General features: G+C 49.9%; 2 protein-coding genes across 2 annotated transcripts in view; one reads left to right on the top strand and one right to left on the bottom strand.

Annotated features, from left to right (window-relative positions):
- COPA (COPI coat complex subunit alpha) overlaps window positions 1–1,773 on the bottom strand; it is a 50,695-nt gene extending 48,922 nt beyond the window's left edge. The window contains exon 1 of the mRNA XM_061183215.1: window positions 1,645–1,773. Coding sequence (XP_061039198.1) covers window positions 1,645–1,684 — 40 coding nt within the window. The 5' untranslated portion in view covers window positions 1,685–1,773. The remainder of the gene's footprint in view (window positions 1–1,644) is intronic.
- Window positions 1,774–1,857: 84 nt separating this feature from the next.
- Window positions 1,858–16,650, top strand: NCSTN (nicastrin). Its single transcript, XM_061183214.1, has 17 exons — window positions 1,858–1,995; window positions 3,228–3,332; window positions 7,103–7,226; window positions 7,657–7,778; window positions 8,208–8,353; window positions 9,122–9,272; window positions 9,567–9,676; window positions 9,936–10,088; window positions 10,757–10,861; window positions 11,045–11,122; window positions 11,992–12,164; window positions 13,620–13,722; window positions 13,837–13,932; window positions 14,240–14,327; window positions 14,592–14,746; window positions 14,985–15,197; window positions 15,848–16,650. The coding sequence occupies exons 1-17, from the start codon at window positions 1,911–1,913 to the stop codon at window positions 15,968–15,970; spliced, it is 2,130 nt and encodes a 709-aa protein (XP_061039197.1). The 5' UTR covers window positions 1,858–1,910; the 3' UTR covers window positions 15,971–16,650.
- Window positions 16,651–23,168: the final 6,518 nt, after the last annotated feature.

Below are 23,168 nucleotides of genomic sequence, written 5' to 3'. Positions count from 1 at the left end.
ATAGGACCTAATGAAGATGCTTCCACACATAATCTGGCCTATTTGCATTATTACTGATTTAGGCTAAAGACTGGAAATGAGATTGTTCAGGAATAAGGTATGTGCATTTAACATTTTGGTAGATACTATCTGATTGCAAAAAGACTGTATCAGCATACAGTCTCACCAAATTTCTGAAGGTACCCATTTTGCACACATTGGTCAACATGGGATGTTATCAGCTATTTGTTGTTTTGCTTGCTTTACTAATCTAAGACCACTTCTTTCATTATTAGTGAGATAGAGTATTTTCATTTATTTGTTGAACACTTTTATTTCTTCTTCTAAACTTTCCATTAGGTTGTTCATTTCCCCCGCCCCGCCCCCATTATATACAGGAACACTCATTAATGGGTATTTATTCTCAAATATTTTGATATCCTTCCCCCCCAACACTTTCCTTCCCTACTGCCCAATAAGAAGTCAGGAGCAGAAGAGAAAACTCGAGGATTATAAAGACCCATTTCAACCATCCAGGAATTCTTAATGGTACTCTTCTTCATAACCAAGATTCCCAAGAGACTTAGAATTTGCTCAGAATCTATTCTTACATTAATAATGGCATCCAGTTTCTGAGCTATCGAGTCTACGCCAGTCACCTTTCATATAGTTTCTCATTTTAATTCTATCTATAAAAGAATGTTAATTATTCACATATTACAGATGAGGAAATAGATTTAGAAATGTTAAGTTGCCCAAGGTCGTGCAGTTCGTTACCGAATGTTTCAGGATTCCAAAGCAAGCCCACCTGACTCCAAACAGCAAATTTCTAACCACTTTGCTATGCTACATTAAAAAATTTTTTTATTTTATATTACTAAATATTCAAGATACAAATCTTTTCCCCAAGTCTCTGCCTTTCTCATTCTAACATTCTAAGAGACTACTATTGCAATTTCAGTTGTTTGTCCTCCACCTCCATCCACTGATGCACAAGTTTTAGAGTTGTCATAGTCAGGAAATAAAAATAAAGATGCCCAGTTAAATTTGAATTTCAGATAAAAAGTGAACAATACTAAAAAGTTAGTCGCTTTTTACCTGAAATTCAAATCCAATTAGGCATCCTCTATTTTATCCGGCAGGCTGTGCAAACTAAGACTTAACAATGTCCTGTTTCCAGGTAGGCAATAGAGCCCAATGGAGGCACTGGATGTTGATATGGTGCAGCCCAAGGCCTCCTTAAGAGAGGTAGCCAGTGCTCGTCTCCGAAAAACCTAGAGTTGGACACGAATAGCAGAGGTCGAGACTCGATCCCCAGGGCCACTCTCTACAACACAGTCATCAAAAAACCAACAGGTCACAGGGCCTTGGGAGCAGAATAAAAGTCGCGGCACAGGCCCCAGGAGAGGAGGGGAGGAGGAACGAAGCTAAGGAACCTCCTGCGGTTCGTTAACCACTATAGGAAAATCAAATCCCGAGGGCACGCCAAAGGAGACAGGTCTGCAGGTGAACCGCCCGCCAGGCCTAACCTCCCTCGGTCCCATCTTCCTCTGGTTCGCACGGTGGGCCCAATTCAGCCCGTTAAGTCTACCTTCTCTCTCTTCCCCGGTGACAGCGCCGCCCCTGACATCCAGCCTCCGTTCTCCCCCTTTTAATCTCCATTACCTTTGACCCGCGCACTCTTGGTCTCGAATTTGGTTAGCATCCTTCAGATCTCCGGCTTCGACCTGTTAATCCGAGCCCCTGACACTCCCTGCCGTCCTTTGGTTGCCTCCACGTCAGCGTCCCTCAGCCGCGACTCCCGGAAGTTCCCCAGACACGAGCTTCCGGCCCCAGGAGCTCCGGGCCACAGAGACGGCTCCATTGTTGGCCTAGAGAGGCCACTGCCGGACAAGGAGGGAACCAAGGCTTCCGCTCAACCGAGACGCAAGATGGCCACGGATGGGGGTGGCTGTGTGGCCGACCTGGGAAGTCGGAGTCTCCTTCGCCTTGTGTCTTTCTGCGTCCTACTGGCAGGTGAGACCTACCCCGCCCGTGAGCTCCAGTTTGTAAGAAGAATCCTTCGGATCTGGCCGGCCCGAGTGCTGCCGTCTCCCTTCTGGTCCCCGCAGCCCCTCCGTCCCCCCACCCTGTAAATCCTCTTTCTCTTTCGTTCCCACGACAGAAGTTCCCCCTTTGCCTGGACCTGAAGGTCCCTTCTCCCCCGCGGCACGTCGTGTAGCCCCATTTCCTCCTCCAGGCCTCTTCCTGGACTTCCAGCCCCACTTTCTCCTACTTTGCCCGGGTATCTCGTTTCCCCCACGGCCCCAGCCACCCCACGCACAATCAGAAAGGACAGGTGTTAGTTAGCGTTCAGCTTTCTTCCCAGTGCGTTTAGACTTTTAAGATCAAAGCGCTTGGTTCTGTGGGTTCATTGCAGCGCTTAGGAAGGTAAATGCCTTATTTCTTTCTCTTACTCCACCGTAAACCCGCGTCCCTGTCCTTCACCTCAGTTTGTCCCATCAATAAAGTGAAACTAAGGTAAGATATTAGTTCTCTTAACTGTCTATGCCGTGAAATAATGATTCAAGAAACTTTAGCCATTTATAATGTGCACAGGTGTTTGCTTACACCCATTTATTTTCTGGTATATGGCTTTCTAGTTGGTCAAGCCCTAAAATACAAACATGCCTGTTTATAACCACGACGATACCTTCCCCCAAATTGAGATTGTTTGTTTTAAAAATCCCCAAAGGAGAAACTAGCTGCCTCACACTGTGGGCACACACAAATGACTTACTGATGTTAGATTAACTGACAGCGTGTTTGGCATAAGTTTTCTCCCAGTTCTGTTCAGACCCCTGGAAAAATGTCGCAAGAAGATTTTGTTGCTGTTGTGCTCTATATTCTTAGACTGGCACCCATTTATTAACTACTTAGTCATGTACATACAGAAAAGAAAAGCAGAAGTGTGGTTGTCCATGCAACCAGAAGCAGGTACACCTGAGGTTAAATACCTCCTTTGACAAATCAAGTTTTTTGTCTTTTAGCTTCAATGTCAGTTGCTTTATGATTTGTAGTAACCCTCTGTGGTACATAGCTGGGTGCATTTATTTGTTCCAATAATGTGCCCAAGAGGTGAGAAGGATAGACATTAGTCCCATTTTAGAAAGTATGATATACTCAAGCCATACAACAAATTTGTGACATGATAGAGGCTAGTACCAATGTCTCTCAATTTTTTCTTACACTTTTTATCTTCTGATCAGGTTTGTGTGAAGGAAACTCAGTGGAGAAGAAGATCTACATCCCCTTAAATAAAACAGCTCCCTGTGTCCGTCTGCTCAATGCTACTCATCAGATTGGCTGCCAGTGTGAGTTGAGGTTGGGATTTGTGTTCGTGGCCATTGATATTTCAGTCTGTGCCCTAGGTACAATAATCCAAGTCCTGCTTGGGAGTCTTAGCACACAAATTAGGCGGTGTGGGTAGTAGGTGATAGAGAACCATTTGTCAAACCAGGTGAGATAATTAATAAGAGCAAACATTTAGGAAATGCTACATACAAGGTTCTTACATGTACATCTCATTTAACCATCACAACAACCCCATAAGTAGGTCCTGTTATTACCCCCATTTTACAAATTATGAAACTGAGACTTAGTGAAGTTGAGTAACTTTTCTAAGATCATTCTGCTATTAAGTGATGAAGCTTGGCTTTGAGCCCCAGTGGTCTAAGTTCTAAACCAGGACTCTTAACCAGTTGGTTAGGTAGAAAGTTATAGTCTTTTCTAAGGAGTAAAAGCCTCTTATTCTATGAAGTCCACTCATCACCTGCACTCTGAATGCTCTTTTTGGAACCGAAATGGGCTTCCTTAAGGCAGTGAACTCTTTGAAGAAGAAGGCATCGAGAAAGCCAAATAGTTACAAAAGGAAATAGTAAAGGATTTAGATTTGTCTTTATGTTTTGTAAATGTGTTCCAAAACAGGCTACCCTATCAACGTGGTATGGTTGTAAAACTATGAGAAAGAAAAAAGTTGTAATCTGAAGGCTGAATCCCTAGTTCCTTTGCTGCTTAACCTGTTATCTTCAGATTTTGTTCTGTGGATAGTAGCTTTGTCAGAATGCAGTTTTGCAGGGAGGCAGGAAACTTAGAGTCAGATCTTGACTTCTTCATCATCAAATTGGTTACCTCCGAATTTATTTACTCCTGTAAAAATGGTTAGAATATAAGTGCACAAAGCTGAAAGTCAGACTGCCTTTAATAGGTGTTTATTGATGATGCTGAGTGCGGTCTCAACAGGACAGTGTGATTGTCTGAAACCTTCCAGTTTGGTTGGAGAAAACTAGACAGTGGGAAGTGAAGGACTTGCTCAAGGTGGCAATTACTAGTTTTCTAGCCATCCTTCCCCTAGCTATACTCTACATTAATTGTCCATATCCTTACTACAGGAAATACTGGGAGTAGGTTAACTGGTTCCAAACAGTCCCAAATTATTTTTGTTGGACCTTGTTTTGTTTTTTAATATTTATTTATTTTATTTATGTATTTTATTTATTTTTGGGGCCACGTCAGGTCTTTGTTGTGGTGCACAGGCTTCTCTCTAGTTGTAGCCTGCGGGTTTTCTCTTCTCTAGTTGTGGCGTGCAGCCTCCAAGGCACGTGGGCTCTGTAGTTGTGGCGCGCAGGCTCCAGAGCACGTGGGCTCGGTAGTTTGAGGCATGCGGGCTCTCTTGTTGAGGTGTGTGAGCTCAGTAGTTGTGGCGCACGGGCTTAGTTGCCCCGCAGCATGTGGGATCTTAGTTCCCTGACCAGGGATCGACCCCGCGTCCCCTGCATTGGAAGGCGGATTCTTCACCACTGGACCACCAGGGAAGTCCCTGGACTTTGTTCTTAAACTAGATTTGTGAGTAGAAGGGAGCCAGGTCCAGTGTGGGCTGAGATCAGACTGCTGGTCTTGCTGGAACCCCACTCTAGTGCAAAAGACTAGGCCCCCATCCTCCTGAAGCTGAGCTCTAAGATATCCCCTTTGGGAATGAGTCTGCTGCATGTTCTGAGAGCAGCCCTGTGGGAAGCAAAGCAGTAGCCTCTAGAGATGAAGCCTGGTGCCAGTACAGAGAGACGAAAGGGGTGGGGCTGGACTCTGGCCACTTTCTCATTAAGATCTTGTTTCCTTTTCAACCTGCTTATTTCTAAGTCTTACTTCATATCTGTCCATCCTGAGCAACCTACACCTGCTTAAATTTGGAGAGAAAGACCTAGATTTGATTTTCTGCTTCTGATGCTCTGTTTCTATTGGACCCTTTTAAAAGTGCTCCGAAGGGGCTATCTGTAGCTTTCTTTACTTTCCTTCCTTTCTTTCCTTTTTTACTCTTTTCCTACAGTATGAGATGAATAGGGGTGGAAAACCTCCTCCTCATTGAAGGACCAGAGAAAGTAAGCAAGTTATTTAAGACTACACAGTCACCAATGGGAACCCAGTGTCCAATCCAGGTTTTTTCAGGCCTGTGTTATAGCTTGTCTTCTTCCTGTCCTCCTTGGAGCTGAAGTTATATATTTTTTATCTGCCAGATGAGCTTTTCCTTTTCTTGTGTTTTAAATGCTGTGGCACGTACTGTTGTCTATTGTTTTACTTAGAACTGCCATTTGGTAGCCAAATCTTTACCAAAGTTATTCCAGATTCTGATTTTCCTCTATATTTTACTATTATCACTATCAACATGAACTTATGAAGTATTTGCTATATATGACTTAGTTGAATGTTGGGGACCTGCTTCTATATCTAGATTTTACCAGATCCCATGGGAGAAAAATTCTACATGGCTGGCAGTCTGAAAAGTACCTGTGGTTTTTGTCTCTTGCAAGTTACAAGTATTTCAGTGTCTTGGTTTAGAGACATAATTCTTATGCCTAATAAAGGACCATGTGACGTGTTTTGAAAATACACATGCTTGGGTCTCACCTTTAGAGATTTAAATTGAGTAGATCTGAGGTAAAGCACAAGCATCTCTATTTTTTAAAACTCCAAAGTGATTCTGATATGTAACCAGGGTTGAGAAATACTGCTCTAAAACAATTTATGAATAACACATCCAGTTTTGAGTGGGGAGAAAACTTGTGGGGAGCCCCTAGGATGTCTCTACATGGATCACTAGGGACTTGAGGGGTATTGCTACATAGAACTCAAGGCATTCTGGACTGGATCGTCCATCCTGTAGAGCGGTGCCTTCCAGTCGTTGTCATGAAACATATAGAAAATGTTATTTGGGACTTCCCTGGTGGTGCAGTGGTTAAGACACTGAGCTCCCAGTGCAGGGGGCCCAGGTTCGATTCCTGGTCAGGGAACTAGATCCCACGTGCATGCCGCAACTAACGAGCCTGACTGCCACAACTGAGACCAGGTGCAACCAAATAAATAAACAAATATTTAAAATAAAAGAAAATGTTATTTGTAGAGCATCCTGGGGTAATGGATGAGTCTGCTCCTGGCCTGGGGTGACCAGTGTAGGGTTTTTGGAAACCCTTGGTCCCCAGAAATGAGAGGACTCGATATCAGCACACCTAATCTATTCAAGGCCCATCATTTGGGAAACTGTTCTACAGAACTCCTTGAACTTCTTGATTAACCTTTCCCAAAACTGGCCAAAAGCAAGTAAAGTCATTTCCAAATAGGGCAAAGGAATGGAGATCCAAGGAGGCTATGAGGCCAAGGAAATCTACACATATGTTTTCACAAAGGAAGATTCAGCGCTAGAACTCTAAGCTTGAGATCTAGAGCCTGCCGTTTCATGGAGAAAATGCATGTGTAAAGACTTTGGTATCTGCTGTTACAGAATCTTGTATATATGGCTAAATGAGGTTGACTGAAGAGGGCAAGAAAATGAAGATCGTAGAGCCTTTCTGACATTGAACAAACAAGGCCTCTAATGAGTAGACTTCGGGCCTCTTTTGTCCTCCATTCCCTCCTAGTAGCCTTCAAATGGAGCCAGGGCAATTCAGCCTTTCAGTTCCAGTCCAGAGTTGGCTGCATTAACGCAATGTCTTGTGACATTTTGTGGGGGGGATAAATGATCTGCAGAGTCAGTGAAGCAAAGTCAGAATGGTCGGCTGTGGGTGCTTTAATTTGCCCTATTCTGTTCTGGCAGCTTCCGTTAGTGGGGACACAGGGGTTATCCACGTAGTACAGAAGGAAGAAGACCTACAGTGGGTGTTGACCGATGGCCCTAACCCCCCTTATGTGGTTCTGCTGGAGGGCACGCTCTTTACCAGGTAAGAACTCTGTGTTCCTGCGGAGGAAATGCATCCAGAGAGGGGAAGAGTCAGTGAACAGTCCTCACACTTGTGAGTGAAAACTTCCCTTGGCTGCCCTGGTCCGATCAGGGCAGGGGGTGGAGTGATCCTCCGAAGAAAAGATGGGCCATTAAAAGGAATCATCTCGGTGACCTTGTAAGTAGAGCTCTAGTTGAATAAGGACCCCAGGGAGGAAGAAAGGGTGCACAGAGACAGGGTAGATGAGATTAAGCCCTGAGTTCAGATCAGGTCATGGTTCTCACTCAGAAGCTAAGAGACCGAAAAGACAAGAAGGAGTCGACAGTGTTGATTCCCCTAACTCCCCATTTGTTTCCATCCTAGGGGGCAGGATGTCGGGCTGCCTGATAACCTCCCTGCCTTCGTTCATGGCATTGTCACCCTATTCCAGGAATCTGATGGAGAAGCTGAAGGGGAGAACCAGCCGAATTGCTGGTCTTGCAGTGTCTTTAGCCAAGCCCAGTCCTGCCTCAGGCTTCTCTCCTAGTGTGCAGTGTCCCAATGATGGGTTTGGTAAGAGCCCCAAGGGATCAGGGGAGCCTGCTGTCACCCAAACCTCATTGTTGCTTCATTCTCACATCTTGGAGGGCTTGGGAAGAGGTGTGCGTCTGTCTGTGTATAGTGTGAGCAACTGACTCCCGAACAGAAGATTCGTTTCTTTGTCTTTACCACTCATCCCTTCTCTCTCCTGCTCTCCTTTCTTCTGCTTACCTTCCATCCTCCCTTTTTGCCACATGCTCAGATCCCTAACTGCCCAGCTTAGGGCTCCCTGATACCAGTGTCTGTTTTACTGTAGGTGGTGATTGGTTGACACTTGCTTCTTTGAGTCACCCCCTCCTTCAGAACTCTTAGTCCCAATCCTATGATATCCTAGCCCTCCTTCCTTACCTGGTCCCTGAGTGCTTGGTGTCCCAACATCCTATCCCCTGTCCTCCCTTTCAGGTGTTTACTCCAACTCCTATGGGCCAGAGTTTGCTCACTGCAGAGAGATAGCATGGAACTCCCTGGGCGATGGCTTGGCTTATGAGGACTTCAGTTTCCCCATCTTCCTTCTTGAAGATGAAAATGAAACCAATGTCATTAAGCAGGTAATGACTCTGCCAGCTCCTAGCAATTCCACTTAGAAAGAGAATTATTTTTTAGGCTCTTCTCCTGTTTAGAGGGAGTCTCATTCTACTAGTACACCCTCTGAAAGACCGTTGCTCCAGGAAGAGCCAAGAGGTTTATTTTTCTCACATTCCCCTGTCCTGTTTCTCTCCTGCCTGAAATTATAGCATTAACGGCTTTTAGACTGGAAGAAAACATAAAGAATATTTAATATGAGATAAGGTATAGAACCCTGATTACAAGAACCCTTAGTGTGGTAAGAAAGAGCATTGGACTAGAAATTGAGAGATTCAATTCAGTAATTCCTGAAATTCTTTTTAGCTCTAATGTTCTCTAATTCTAATCTAATGTTCTCTAATTTTGATACATAGAGCAGTTAAGAGGTTTGTCCACAGTTACATCGTGAGTTGATGTGCAAGCTGTCTTGAATTTCATTTTTCATCTTCCAGTTTGGTGCTCTTTATAGCAAATCACATTAGGAACAGTGACTGAAGCTCCACATTGGGGCAGGCCATTTGGTATAGGGTAATTTCATCTGCCCCAACTAAGTCATTGACTCTGTGCCCCTTGGCACCTCTTGGTGAGTTTTTCTCTTTGACCTTATAGCTCCTGTGGTTGTACCAGGACAACTGTAGCTCAGGGACAGATGTGGGAATGGCCTAAGGATGGTGCTGGGCCCTCCTCCTTCTGGGAATTATGGGGTGGACTCCACAGCTAGCTGCCTCATCGGGGTTCGTCTCCCCTTGTAGTGCTACCACGATCACAACCTGAGTCAGAACGGCTCAGCGCCGGCCTTCCCACTGTGCGCCATGCAGCTCTTTTCACACATGCACGCCGTCATCAGCACCGTCACCTGCATGCGACGCAGCTTCATCCAGAGCTCCTTCAGCATCAACCCAGGTAGGACAGATCCAAGGCGAGCTGGGTGCCCTGGGGTGGGGAGGAGGGGTCAGGCCAGGGAATGTGGGCGAGACCACTATCGGGACAGAGTGGGCACAGGTAGGGAGCACTGGGTGGGAGAAGTGGAAACAGTTCTACACAATCGAGGCAGCTTGTGCCCGAAGTGGACGGTGGCAGAGAAACCAACGTGGAAGAGTGGAGACAGAAAGTGACTTACAGAGAGGTCTTCCGGGCCTTCTCTGTAGATACCTTCTCCCTTACCTGTTGATCTCTCACTGTCCGTGTTCTGCTCAGAAATCGTCTGTGACCCCCTGTCCGACTACAACGTATGGAGCATGCTTAAGCCTGTAAATACCTCTGAGACGTTGGAGCCCGATGACAAGGTTGTGGTGGCTGCCACCCGGGTGAGTGTTGGCCCCTGATCAGGGTGGGCAGGGCTGGCACAGAAAGGGCAGGCAGGCCTGTTTTGGGCATATCAGGTGTCTGAGTTGCTACAGTGGGGAGCCTTAGACGGAGAGGGATCTGGGCTGTGGGACTCTGGGGTTCTAGCCATCGCCGCAGGAGATGAATATTTTTTTGGCCAGAACAGGAGAGGGGGACTGGGGCCTGCCCCGAATTTCCATTTTCAAAGTGTACCTCCCCTGCCTTGTCTGCCGTGCCCAGCTGGACAGTCGTTCCTTTTTCTGGAATGTGGCCCCAGGGGCTGAAAGTGCCGTTGCCTCCTTCGTCACTCAGCTGGCTGCAGCTGAAGCTCTGCAGAAGGCACCCGATGTGACCACCCTGCCCCGCAATGTCATGTTTGTCTTCTTCCAAGGGGTGAGGGCTCTTTGGCTGGGGTGGGATGGCCGGGAAGGAGTGGGTGGTAAAGATGGGAGTGGCTATTGTTTGGGGAAGATCTCAGCACTTGACTTAATTGTTATTCAGCAGAGAGCTTCTGGATGTGTCTATGTGTGTCTCCCTTTCAGATTCCCCCACTGTAGGAAGCCTTTGCATCCTGACCTGGAATTGGTATACTGCCAACTCCCTCACTCCCCCACGGATACTGTCTATTTGAGACATTCTTTTACATTCTCTGGACCCTTTCCCTGCCACCTCCACCCAGGAGCCCTGAGGCTCCTGCCTCTCCCCACTGCCACCACAGCCTGGCCCTAGGGTAAAGGAACAGCAGCCGTGGCTCAGTCGGCGGAGGTGGGGGAGAAGCAAAAAGCAGACACTTAACAGCTGATGTTCGCCTTGGGCCTCCACTTAGGCTGCTCTCCCCACGTCTGGGCTCGAGAAGTCCTGTGACACATACATGTGAGGTATAGCCACAGCTGGGAGCTGGAGTAGGGAGGGGGGCAGAGTCACGTGACTAAGCTGGCCAGCAGTTGAGATGACACAGTAACCTTTGTACCTACAGCTTTGATGATCTGGCCCCAAGGCACTGAGGCTGCCCTAACACTTTGGAAACTCTGTTCCCTTTCCCACCCGTCTCCATCCCTCAGGAAACTTTTGACTACATTGGCAGCTCAAGAATGGTCTACGATATGGAGAATGGCAAGTTTCCTGTGCAGTTAGAGAACATTGACTCATTCGTGGAGCTGGGACAGGTGTGCAGCATGTATCCTCCACCCCTTCCTTCCTACCTCCTAAAGCTTCACCTCTGCTGTTCTCTTGTCCCCACTGCAGGTGCCACCACTTCTTCCCTTGACTTCTGATCCCACTCTTTTCTCCCCGATATGGGCCAGAATGGGAGACTAATTATAAGTGTTGCTTCTTCATCTTCCCCTCAGGTGGCCTTAAGAAATTCACTAGAGCTTTGGATGCACACAGACCCCATGTCTCAGAAAAATGAAACTGTACAGAACCAGGTAATCTGAGCATCTCTTCCCCTCACTTCGTGTTTCAACAGCTCAGAATATGGGCACCCTCTCGCCCTGGCCCTATCCGCACCAGCCTCCAGGGCCTGTGAAACAGGACCTTAGGTTGGGTGTTGGCCAAAGGGTGAACACCCCAGCTGTTACAGCTCCCCGGGAAAAACCATGAGTTCAGCTCCTGTCACTGGTTCCCTGGGATGGATGGTTCTCCGATCATTCAGTGCCTAGCGAACTATCACTGCCCATTAAGGACAGGGTGTGAGTGGCTCCTTTCTCTCCTGCTGCCCCAGGGGCCCAGCTGTCCTGGCTGCCCTTCCTCATCCTGGCTGTGTAAGACTCCCTACCCAAACTGTCTTCCACTTTCCTCACTCCTCGTTCAAGACCCTCCCTCCCTCAAAATAGGTCTGTTTTTTCCCTGAGGTCCTCTTCCTGCCATTGCCAGCTTCAGTGTCATCCCTGCTCTGGCTTCTTACAGCCCTTACAGAGCGGACTACTGGTGTGGCATTCAGCATTGTTTTGTATTATTTTTTGCTCCTCCAGTTCTACACAGCAAATAATAAGTAAAACATCAGCTGAGGATAAGACAGTGTCCTGAGGACAGTGGGGTTTACCTGTAAATATGAAAAAAAAGAACCCACAGGCCTCTTATTTCTCTGTGCCGTAACTTAAACAGGATGGTGGGAGCTGCAGGAAAATTCAGAGAGCCTTGATCCCAAAAGGCTTGAAGGATTTAGATCTAGGAGAATTTAGGGCTGCTCAACAGGTTGGGGACTTGAAGTAGAGAGTGTTTCAGGTCTAAGAGAGACCTCTTCCTACTTCCTCTCCCCAGTGCGTCCCATCAGCTAATGCCCCTCATCCCCCAGGTGGAGGAGCTCCTGACCACCCTGGAGAAGAGCGGTGCTGGCGTCCCTACTGTAGTCCTCAGGAGGCTGAGTCGGTCCCAGCCTCTCCCACCATCTTCTCTGCAGCGATTTCTTCGAGCTCGAAACATCTCTGGCGTTGTTCTTGCTGACCACTCTGCTGTCTTCCATAACCAGTAAGAGTCACCTAGTGTGCATCCTCTTTGTTCCCGAAGAGAATCTATTCTGCAGCCAGAGGTCCATAGAGAGAAATGTCTCTGTGTCAAGAGAGATCACTGCTCGCCCCTGTCCCCACACGACCCTCACCAAAATCTCAGGTCAATCTGTGTTCTTTGCTCAGTGCCTTTTTCACATCTAACCTGGTCCCCTCGTTTGACTTGACATTTCATCTTAGAAAACAGTCCTCACCCTGAGCCCTTTCCTAGCACAATCCTCCTCATTTGTGGTTCCACCTCTCCAAAGCTCTCCAGGGGCCTGAGTTCCCCAGGGCTGCCAGCAGAGGGCATCATCTCAAACGCGCGGCGGAACGATGTTGGGTGTTCTTTGGCTGGAGCACAGAGAGCTGTCCCTGCTCTCTATGACCCGCCCAAGGGTGCCACAGACAGTGCTCATACTCTGTGAAATGTAACATGTTCTTGCCATGTGGTAAGTGCACGTGGTTCAGTGTGGGTGTAAAAATGTCCCTACAGCTGAGGGGGCTCCAGCAATAAGGGGTGAGGCCCTGGTAGTCACCTCTCTCCTGGTCCTAGGCACCCCTAAACTGCCCCTAACTTGAGGCCTAGGGTAACAGGGGACTTGACTCAGGCTGGATTGCTAAGCCCCCAGCCTCCCTTCCCTTCTCAAAACAGGCCAAGTGAGTTTCTGCATCAAAATGCATAAGCTCTGGTTCTCCAGCCCCCACCCAGTAGCACCTTCTCATTTATTTAGGGCGGTGACGGTTCTGATACATAGGGTCAGCTCTCTTCTCCAAACCTGTCTTCTGTATCACTTTGTGGTGAGGGGTGATTCATCATTTGAACATATGTTGGACTTGGCCATGAGGCTGACTTGGTTCTGTGGGGGGCAGGCATTCAGTGATGGTAGAGGCTGGGAGCGCTCTCCTCGTAGCTGCTCTTCTAAGATCTGTCTCCTTGGGGCTTCCCAAGGAGCATCAGGGTGGTTTGACCCAGTGTAGTGTTACATATTTGTGGACAGACCTGCTCGTCCCCCTCTACTCCCAGCCACCTTCAATATGAATGTACATTGAAACAATCATATGATTGCTCTGATAACGTATGGCAGGGTTCTCTGAGAGTCGTCTTAGCCACCCTCCTGTATCTCCGACCCAAATGACACGGAAGTGTCTCTTACGTTTGAAGATCTCCCAGGAAGGAACAGTTCCTGCATTGTGATCTTATTTACCTTTTCTGTCTTGTTGGTCAGACGAGTCTTTGTATTTAAGCACTCCCACGCTCACTCCTACTTCACCATTCTCTACACCTTCTTCAATATGGAATCCTGATTTTCTCTCTTCCCTCCTCCCTGTATGAGGAAAAATGAGATCCCAAGTTCCTGCAGAAGGGACAGTTGAGGGAGGAAAGGGCAGGGCCCTGGCTGAGTGCAGCCAAGGCTCATGCTGGCTTTCCTGGCAGCTATTACCAGAGCATTTACGACACTGCTGAGAACATTAATGTGACCTACCCTGAAGGGCAGAGCCCTGAAGAGGACCTGAACTTTGTGACAGACGCTGCCAAGGTAGCACCCACCCGGGCTGGGTGGGAGCATGGGGAACACAGTGCACACGGCTAGCATGTTAGTGTCGGAGGTCAGAGAACCTGGGCCATTCAGCCCCCTCCTCACCTACTACAGGCTCTGGCAGGTGTGGCCACGGTGCTGGGACGTGCACTGTACCAGCTCGCAGGAGGAACCAACTTCAGCCACACCATTCAGGCCGATCCCCAGACGGTAAGAGCAAGTGGGCCCTGGCTCCTTTCTGTCTCTGTTTACACAGCAACTACCCCATCCTTTATCCTGGTCCCTTGCCTAGTTTCCCAAACCTCGGCATTCAGCGGCCCTGGATGTGCAGGTGAGGATCACTGATGCCCCAGAGAGCTCTCGGGGGAGCCTCATCTGCATCCTGTGGCCAGCCACCGTCTCCCCAACCCCAGTGTCTGGCCAGTCTGGTTCCTACCCCATGACTGGATCTCCACTAATAATTCTTTCCTTGGGCTCCAAGTCACAGGGGTCTCTCTTCTCCCTGTCCCGATCCTAGGTTACCCGCCTGCTCTATGGGTTCCTGGTTAGAGCCAACAACTCGTGGTTCCAGTCTATCCTCAGGCCAGACCTAAGGTCCTACTTGGGTAAGCACCTGGTGTGCGATGGGACCCTTAACGAAGGGAAAGGATAGAGAAAAAGTCATCATTTTGATTTAATCTTTCCTTTCTCCTTTTTCCTATTTTCTTTCCCCCCTGTTTTCCTTTCTTCCTCCTGATATTTGTTGGATCCTTTTCTCTTAACTTTCTCTTCTCTGGCTCTTGCCTATCCCTGGGCTCTTCCTATCCCTGCCTGTCTGCACCCCACCTTCCACCCATCAAATCCTCTCTTCCCTTGTGGTCTCTGGTCAGGTGACGGGCCTCTTCAGCATTACATCGCCGTCTCCAGCCCCACCAACACCACTTACGTTGTACAGTATGCCTTGGCAAATTTGACTGGCAAGGTGATCGACCTTACCCGAGAGCAGTGCCAGGATCCGAGTAAAGTCCCCACTGAAAACAAGGATGTGAGTGGTAGTGGACATTGGAGGCGCCCCAAGGGTCCCCTTCCCTTGAGAAAGTTGGTGGATCTCCTAGGCCCAATTGGACCCAAGAGATTGGGATGGAGAGGTAGAGGGATGCAGCCCTTTGAACTTGAGTATTGAAGAGGCAGTAGCCTGGGTAAAAACGGACCATCTAGAGGGTAAGGGAGAGAGAGAGAGAGGATCCTGTCAGCCCGTTTGCTGTGGCCTGTCTTCTGTGCAGCTGTACGAGTACACTTGGGTTCAGGGCCCTTTGAATTCCAACGAGACAGACCGGCTTCCCCGGTGTGTGCGTTCCACGGCACGACTCGCCAGGGCCTTGTCCCCTGCCTTCGAATTGAAGCAGTGGGGCTCTACTGAATACTCTACATGGACTGAGAGCCGCTGGAAAGACATCCGCGCCCGGATATTTCTGATAGCCAGCAAAGAGCTGGAGGTGAGACACGGGTTGGGGAGGGTGGGGCGTGGGGGAGGTGGCAGAGGTCTATTTGACCTCTTTCTATTGCCTCTTGTCTCTTACCCCCTTCCATCTCCCATTTGCCCCAGATTTGCCCCCAAAACCTGCTGCAAATCTGTCCCTGGTCAGCCAGCATGCGCCATTAGGAAGCTTGTCTTCACTGATAGTTTGCATATGTGTTCATTCTGGACATATGTTCCCATGGAGACCCAAAAAGATAAGCCTTCCCCTGTGGACCCTATGTAGCCCTTCCGCAGCTCCACTCCCATCCGGTATGTCCACCAGCCATCGCTAGGACGAGTCAATCTAATAACTTATTGAGCACCTGTCACAAGTGAGTCAGTCACGTAATTGGCCACAAGAGAATCAAAGTTATGGGCCCTACCTTCTGGATGCTTAAAATCTAAGTAAAAAAGGCAGAAGCAAGGACAGAGGTACTTCACTCCTCTTTTCAAATGGGGAGACTAAGTCCCCAGACTGGGGAGACGTTGCCTATGCTTGCTCAGTACTTGGTGCTTGGAGCCAGCTCTGGAATTCCAGTGCCCTGGCTCCCAGCCCCAAGCAGTTATCCACAACTGCACTGAGTTCTGAGAGCACCTCTCTCCTTCCCTGCCCATCCCCTCCTGCAGTTTATCACCCTGATGGTGGGCTTCGGCGTCCTCGTCTTCTCTCTTGTCGTCACCTACTGCATCAATGCCAAAGCCGATGTCCTTTTCATTGCTCCCCGGGAACCAGGATCTGTGTCTTACTGAAGAGGACCCCAGCTTTTCCTGCCAGCTCTGCAGTTCACTTCCTAGATCATCTGTCCCACTGGGACATAAACCACTAGTTTGTCACTGGAACCTCTCTGGGCCTGGCTCGGACTGACATTAACATAAAGTGGAACTGCCCAAAAGAGACAGTGAGAGATAAAGGAGTTACCTGCCGCCCACATCTTCCCCTTCCCATCTCCCCTTCCCCGTGTCTTCTTCCTCACCCCTGCCAAATCCTGGGATGACAAATAGAAGCTTCTTGCTCCTGTTTTGACTCCTAGCTACCTACCCTACCTTTCCCTTCTTCAGGATCCCTCTTCTCTTTCCGTCCCACCTTACACCTCCCTCTGCTCCCCGCCCCTCGCCCCCTTCCTGACCAGGAAGGACATGAAGGGGTGAATGCCAGGAACAAACTGCAAGGAAGCCCTGAGGAGGGCAGGAGCCATCTGTGGGCTGAGCCTCCTGTCTCCCTCCTGCTGTCCTGTCTCAAGGCCCTTAGATGGCACATCAGGGTGGGTGTGCTGCTGGGTGGGTATCCCACCTCCAGCCCACAGTGCTCAGTTGTAATTTTTATTAAGCTGTAATATCTATTTTTGTTTTCTTTTTTCCTTTTGTGTGTGTATGTGTACGTGTTTATAAATATATAAATAACGAGTCTCATTAAAACAGACTCTCCCACATGTCCTGTACCATTACCTGTTCTTCCTCCTGAGCCCCCTTGTTCAGTGATCCCAGATTGGAGTCGTGGAACCGTAACCTCACATGCTCTCTTCTGAGTCCCCAGAGAGCCCGAGTAGTAAGGCTGTGTCAAAAACAGTGGAAGTTCTGGCAGAAGGGTTCCTCATGGAGCCCTGAAATCCTGGTTTCCCTCTGTAAGAGCGACGTTAGCACGGTTTCTTCCCACTTTGTATTCGACAGACATTTCTTTCCTTATCTGAGGCCTGGGCTGTGGTCCAGAGATGAAGGGAATACAGCAGCCTTGACCCTTGAGTAGCTCACATTTGGGGTAAAGGGAGAAACATACACTCACAACTAGGTGTAGTGAATGGAGAAATCGCAGCCTCTCCAGAGTGCTCTGGTAGCACATGGAGGGGTTCAGGGCAGTGGGGGTGGCATTTGGAAAGGCTGCAGAGAGGAGGAGGCACTTGGGTGGTGATTTAGAGCTCGCCAGGTATGGAAGCACAGAGCCAAGAAAAGGCATGGCTTACGCTTGAGAATGGTAGGTTGTTCAGTGTTCCCGAGCCATAAGGATCCGCAGGCAGGCTGGGGCCAGGTCACAAAGGCCCTTGGGTGGCATGCTAAGCGGTTTGTGCTGTCAGTGGGCATTTTGTAGACCAAAACAAGAGTAGTTTTGGACCCTTCTAGAAAGAGAATCTCTGCTCTTTGGAGATACTCTAATTCCCTGGGTCTTCTTCACAGAGGCAGAATTCTGGAGGATAGCAGAACTGCTAGATGATGGGCAGGGGCTGAGTCAGCTGAGGGGGGACGTGAACCGGTAGGAGTGGCGCCTGAAGCCAGCCTTCTCCCCTTGCTGCTGGCCAAGGGCCTGTCTCCAATGTGCCTGAAGACAGCAGAGATGGAAAAGAACTGGCCAATTTCAGAGTCCCAAGCACTCCTCTTAGTTTCCTGATTGGACTATTTACCTTTTTCAAATCCTGCTGAGAGGAGGTGATTTTTCTCAAGGTTTCTCTCCAAGTTCCCTCAGGGGCATGTTTGGGGTTCTGGGATGTGGAAATATACCCCGCTGCTTCCCCTCCACCACACCCCTCCCAGTTTGAGCTGGAGAAGCTGTGCACTGTGCTGGCGGGAGTTGAGCACAGCTGCCACCATCGCCTGGGCCCACTCCATGCCTCCCTCGGCCAACAGGTCTCCCAGTGGACAGAGCGCTAAGCTCCCTCATCCTGCTGGCAGCTTCTGGAAGCGGGGAAGTGGCTGAGAACCAGTGAGAGGGCTGAACAGGGAAGCAGAGGGTTAGGCAGAATCAGTAGATGGGGTGGGCAAGAGAAGGGTACAGGATGTAGGGTTTTCTGTCCTCCAGTCTCCTCCGCCTAGGGAGGAATCTTCAGCGCCAGCTTGTCTTCAGCCTTCCATGCTACCCCTACCTCACCCTCCCCCCCCCCCAAAAGAAATTACAAAACCAAAAAACATGTCTCCTGAGGAGACCAGGCTCCATGGAAGGGGCAATAGACCCCCAGATGACCCACTGGGGCCCTCTTTCTGAGACCACAGTCTAACTCCTCCCAAGCCACCTCCTGTGTCCTGGAGACCGCATGCGATTGGCTAGCAGCATCTTAGGGCCACAGACTTAACTCGTTAGCCTCCCTCTTCCTGCTTGCTCCAGGCCCTGCTTGCCTCTGTGCCGCCTTCTGAAATTTGTCATTTTCCAGCTCCTCCCTTGCCCACAGGGCTTCCCTCCCTCCCTACTCCTACCCACTGCTAGTTCTCACCTCTTCCACCCAACCCACGTGGACTGTTGAATAACAGACCACCCTGCTCCAGGACCCAGTCTGTCATGTCTCTACCTCTTGTGACACCTGGTCCCTCGAGACTAGCACCGAAGGCTTTCCTATTAGCTGGTTTCTCTTTCCCAGCTTCTCTGAGTAAAGGGTTTACTCTTTTCTGTCTCCCACATCCCAGAGGCACATCCTGGGAGGAGATATTTTCACCCAGAGTCTGGTGTTCTGTCCCAAGATCCCACCTTTTTCAAGAGGACTTTGTTTCTTCCAGGGACCATATGATAAGGCCTGAGAAATTGTGTGTATGGTCTAACTCATTTGATAGATGGGGGAAACAGTAGCCCAGAGGAGTGACGTGGCTTGCTCAAGGTTACACAGCATATTAGAGCAGAGACTGGAACATTTCTTATATGTGCACTGGCAGCTACAGTGGTAATAAACATTTATTGAGCCTGACTACCGGCAAGGCACTCTGTCCCAGCATCGTAAAAGGGTATGAGATATGGCACCTTCCCTTAGAGACTTAGGATCCAGAGTCTAGATGACAGGATGGGACATGACACAAGATAAATAACCAGGCCAGGCAGCATATGTTCCATGCAAAATCAGTGCTATAAAAAGGTTCTTCTACCCGAGTTCAGAGGATGGAGGGTTTGCTTTGGGTGGGGCCAGTAAGGAAGAGCTTCATGTTGTTGTGGGAAGAGTCAGGACCAGATTTTCTGGAGTGCCTCCCATGCTCTGTGTGACTTTGGAAAGGGCGCTGCCCTCTCTGGGCCCCAGTGTTCTCATTTGCACAAAGTGGAGTCAGAGCGAGGCTGCTGTCTGAGGCTCCGCCCTGCTCTGACAGTCAGCCTCTCTTCCCTTCTCCCTTTCATCTTAAACCCCTCAGGGCAGGGGATGGCTTGAAGAGTTGGCCAATTCGTGAGCTTTTGAAGGTAGTTAGAAAGTTCTCCCACTGGAGAGGGAGGCCTGGGGGGCACTGATTGCCCTCTAACCCAAGGACAGTAGACTTTGCGGGTAGTGGCATAATGTGGTAGAAAAGCCATCCTGAAACTCAGCATCCCATCCTCAAAGAAGCTTGGTGGGAGTTGTTGAGTTGGTGGGAGTTTGGGAAGCAGAGAGTCTTGGAAGGTCAGGGTCCATGTGGGCCTCAGGTCAGATTTTGATTCCTTTCTGAGTGCCACACTCAGAAGGTAGAGGGGTTGGCACACTTCTGTTGTCGAGAAGGGCAGCTGGAGCCCCTGTTCCCAACCAGGAAGAACATGGGGCAGGAGCAGAGGGGGCATCTCAGGAGGTTTGAGGAGATGATGCAACTGTGAGTAAATATTACCAGCCTCTGGCTCCGGCTGGCTGGCTGCTCAGGCGCTGGGGGCCAGGACCCTAGAGTCCCCTGTCTATCCCCCCATCAACTGAGGAGGAGTTAGGGAAACTGGAGGGGAAAAAGGAACAACAGAGATGAAAGAGGGTATCTGGAAAAAGAATAAAGGAGTGAAGGGCAAGTGGAAGTAGGCAATCCTTGATGGGCTGAAGGAGGGAAGGAGGCTGGGAGTGCTCTGAGGGAGCTGAGCCTGAGGGGAGAGAGGCCAGGCGGGTGGGGGGGGGTGGGGAGTGGGCCCAGAGCTGGTGGTGACAGATGGGTGGACACAAAGAGGAGGGCTTCGGGGAAGACAGATGGATGGGGGAGGGAGGAGGAGAGGTGGGGGGGCAGTGGTCGGAGGAGGCCTAATGAGATTGGGATGGGCTTGGAGCTGGGGAGAGGTGAGCAGAGAGGAGAGAAGAAAGGAGAGGCTGCCTTAGGAGACAAAGACGACAAGGCCTAGGGGGCCAGGGGTGAGAGAGGGCTCAGGGCCTGGCGCTGAAAAGGGGCTTCCAGCCGGGCTGGAAGCAGAGAGGGGGACAGATTGTGGAGACCCGCTGTCACCTAGAGGCACAGAGAGGTGGAGACAGGGAAAGACAGACTGAGGGAGAACACGTCGAAGCAGACGAGGAGGGAACTTCAAAGAGGGAAGAAGATCCAAGACGAGCCACCGCTTCCCAGGAATATAACAGATCCTGCCCAGGAGCTCCTGTGACCCAGAACACACATGATAACACCCCCGCCCCGGGCCACTCCCCGGATGGGTCGCGCAGTGTGGCACAGTGAGGGTTAATGCCGTCTGCTCTCTCTGCCAGCCGCTTGCCTGGTTGGGTCCCCAGGGCTCCCCACATATGTCACCCCCTCTCCTGCCAAACCCACGGCTTCCCAGCTCCTCCAGGCCCTGCCCCCACCCTCAAGGACCGGGCCCCCTGCCCCCATGTCTTCCCTACATCCCAACCTCCCTCCCCCACCATCTACCTCACAGGCAGGCAGTGTGGCGATGAAAAAAGATGGGGAGTAACAATCTGAAAAATTGAACACCTATCATGAAAAATAACAATAAACCACAGAGCCACACTCATCCTCCCACCCCCTCCCCATCCTCCTGCCCTGCTTACAGCAAAGACCCCAACACAACTCCCAGGGTTCTCCTCCCCCCGCGGGGCCTGGAGCTGCCGGCAACCTGAGTTGACCTCAGAGCTCTCCCCAGCCTCCCTCAATCATCATGCCTCATATACACGCACGGACGATTTCTTGCCACCTTTGAATCACTGCACAAATGTAAGGGTTTGGGGTACCTAGCACTTTCCCACGCACGGTGGGACAAAAGCCCTACGAGGAAAGCAATTTTTTTTCCCATTTCACAGATGACAAAATAGGTTCAGTCAAGGTTAATGATGTGTCCAGGGAATTCCCTGGTGGTCCAGTGGTTGGGACTCCATGCTTTCGCTGCCAAGGACCTGGGTTTGATCCCTGGTTGGGGAACTAAGATCCCACAAGCTGCGCAGCCAAAAGGAAAAGGTTAATGATGTGTCCCAGGTCACCAGGACTCGGACCCAGGTCTACTGGCCCCAAGTTCAGTAGAATTAGTAGTTCTTCCCACCACTCCATGCTTTTAGCTCCTCCTCTTTATCACACGCTATGTCCTTTTTAGCTACACCCGCTAGGTGCAAAAACTGAATCCCTGGGTGAACACTGGGGCTGGGGGCCCCAGAGTCCAGGACCCTGGAATGACAGATGCAGAGGAGGCAGACAGAGGTGGTCCCAGAGCACTCTCCCACCCCCATGTACCATCAACCCTCAGTTTGCACTGGGCACAGCCTGGGCTGGGTGCTTCAAGGACGGAGGTTGCAGGGTTGAAGTATCTGAGCCGAACTGCCTAAAAGGAAGGAGGCCGGGAACAAGGATTTGGTTTCTCTCTCCCATCTCCACCCCACCATGGTTCCCTTCTGCTTCTACGGTCTCTCCAGGTTCTGCTTCCGTTTTTCTCAATGTCTCACCCTTGGGGAACCAGGCCTCCCCATTTCAGTAACAGTCCCTCATCTCTCTAGCTGTTTGTCGTGTCTCCCCTCCTTGTCTCCCTGTCTCCAGTATTTTTTTGTTTCCTCACAACTGTCCGCACTCTGCTTCCCCCATGTCTGTATATCTCCGCCCTCTCTTGGGGCCTCCCTCAGGACCCTCTCCCAGTATCAGTACCTCTTTTCATGTCTCTCCCCATGTCTCTATCCCCCTGTATCTTGCATCCCCGAATCTTCCACAAAGCCTTGGCAACCTGGCAGTTCTGCTCCCATCTTCTCTCTTCTATCTCTCTGTCTCCCCTACGTCTCCATCTCCCCGTAACAAGTCTTCCCATTTCTCTACATCTTCCCCATGTCTGTAACCTCATGACTCTGTTTTCTCATCTTGTTCCTCTCTGTGTGTGTCTCGACATCTCCCCACGTCTCCCCCTTCATTTCCTCTGCTTCTTCTCCACCTCCCATTTGTTCCGAATCTCTCCTCTCCTCCACGGCCCTCTCTGTCTCCCAATTTTCTTGGATGGGGTGGAGGGCAAGAGGGTGGGGGAGGTAGGATTGTTGTTGCTGGGGGCTCATTAGGTAGAGATTGGTTTTTAATCAGCACCATGGCAATGATGATGCAAGAACTGAGACGCCACCTGATCCCCTGCCCCCCAGCCCCCCTCCTCAAGCCTCCTTTCCCCTCCAGCTCAGCCAATCTGCTGGCGCCTGGGCACCTGCCTGGGCCTGCCCAGGTAGGAGTTGGTACCTCCCAGACCTGGGGGTGGGGGAGCTTGGGGAAGAATTACAGGACTCCCCTTAGGGAATGCCTTACCCTGGAGAAAGCCCAGAAAAGGTTGATCAGCAACAGGGAAATGGCAAATGCTTCCAAAAGCCTGCATGTGGACTGTGCTCCTACTAAGGTCCAGACCCGTTACATGCATTATCTCACTTAATCTCCATGGCAACCTAAGCGGCAGCTATATTTAATCCCATTTTACAGAAAAGGAAGGTTGAGGCTCAAGAGGTTGAGTTACTCATCCAAGGTCACACAGCCAACAAAGCTTTCTTCACTGTAACACTGTAGCCGTCTCTGGAGTCCTCCCAGCCATGGTTCATTCTGGATATTCACAGAGGTTCAATGAAGACATTCAACAGCTGAGTGGGGAAGAGAACTTCAGATACGGAAATGTAGCCCACTGCCTCTGTGCTTCCCTGGCTCCCTGCTCCTGCCACCCTGTATCACACACACACACACACACACACACTCAGACACGCACGCACATGCACACACAGGCTGGAGGCAGCTGAGCTATTGATGTGAACTTAATCAATGCCCATTTGCGTATGATTTTGTAGCTAGTTTTCTTATTGCTCATTTGATGCCCCAG

Source organism: Eubalaena glacialis, chromosome 3 (assembly GCF_028564815.1).
Source record: "Eubalaena glacialis isolate mEubGla1 chromosome 3, mEubGla1.1.hap2.+ XY, whole genome shotgun sequence".
Lineage (NCBI taxonomy): Eukaryota > Metazoa > Chordata > Mammalia > Artiodactyla > Balaenidae > Eubalaena > Eubalaena glacialis.
This window is presented reverse-complemented; position numbering and strand designations above follow the sequence as displayed.

Coding starts and splice junctions, on each gene's coding strand:
- NCSTN (XM_061183214.1), top strand. CDS start 1,911: ATGGCCACGGATGGGGGTGGCTGTGTGGCCGACCTGGGAAGTCGGAGT. Junction 11,123..11,991: donor ATGAAACTGTACAGAACCAG/GTAATCTGAGCA, acceptor CTCATCCCCCAG/GTGGAGGAGCTCCTGACCAC. Junction 12,165..13,619: donor TCTGCTGTCTTCCATAACCA/GTAAGAGTCACC, acceptor CTTTCCTGGCAG/CTATTACCAGAGCATTTACG.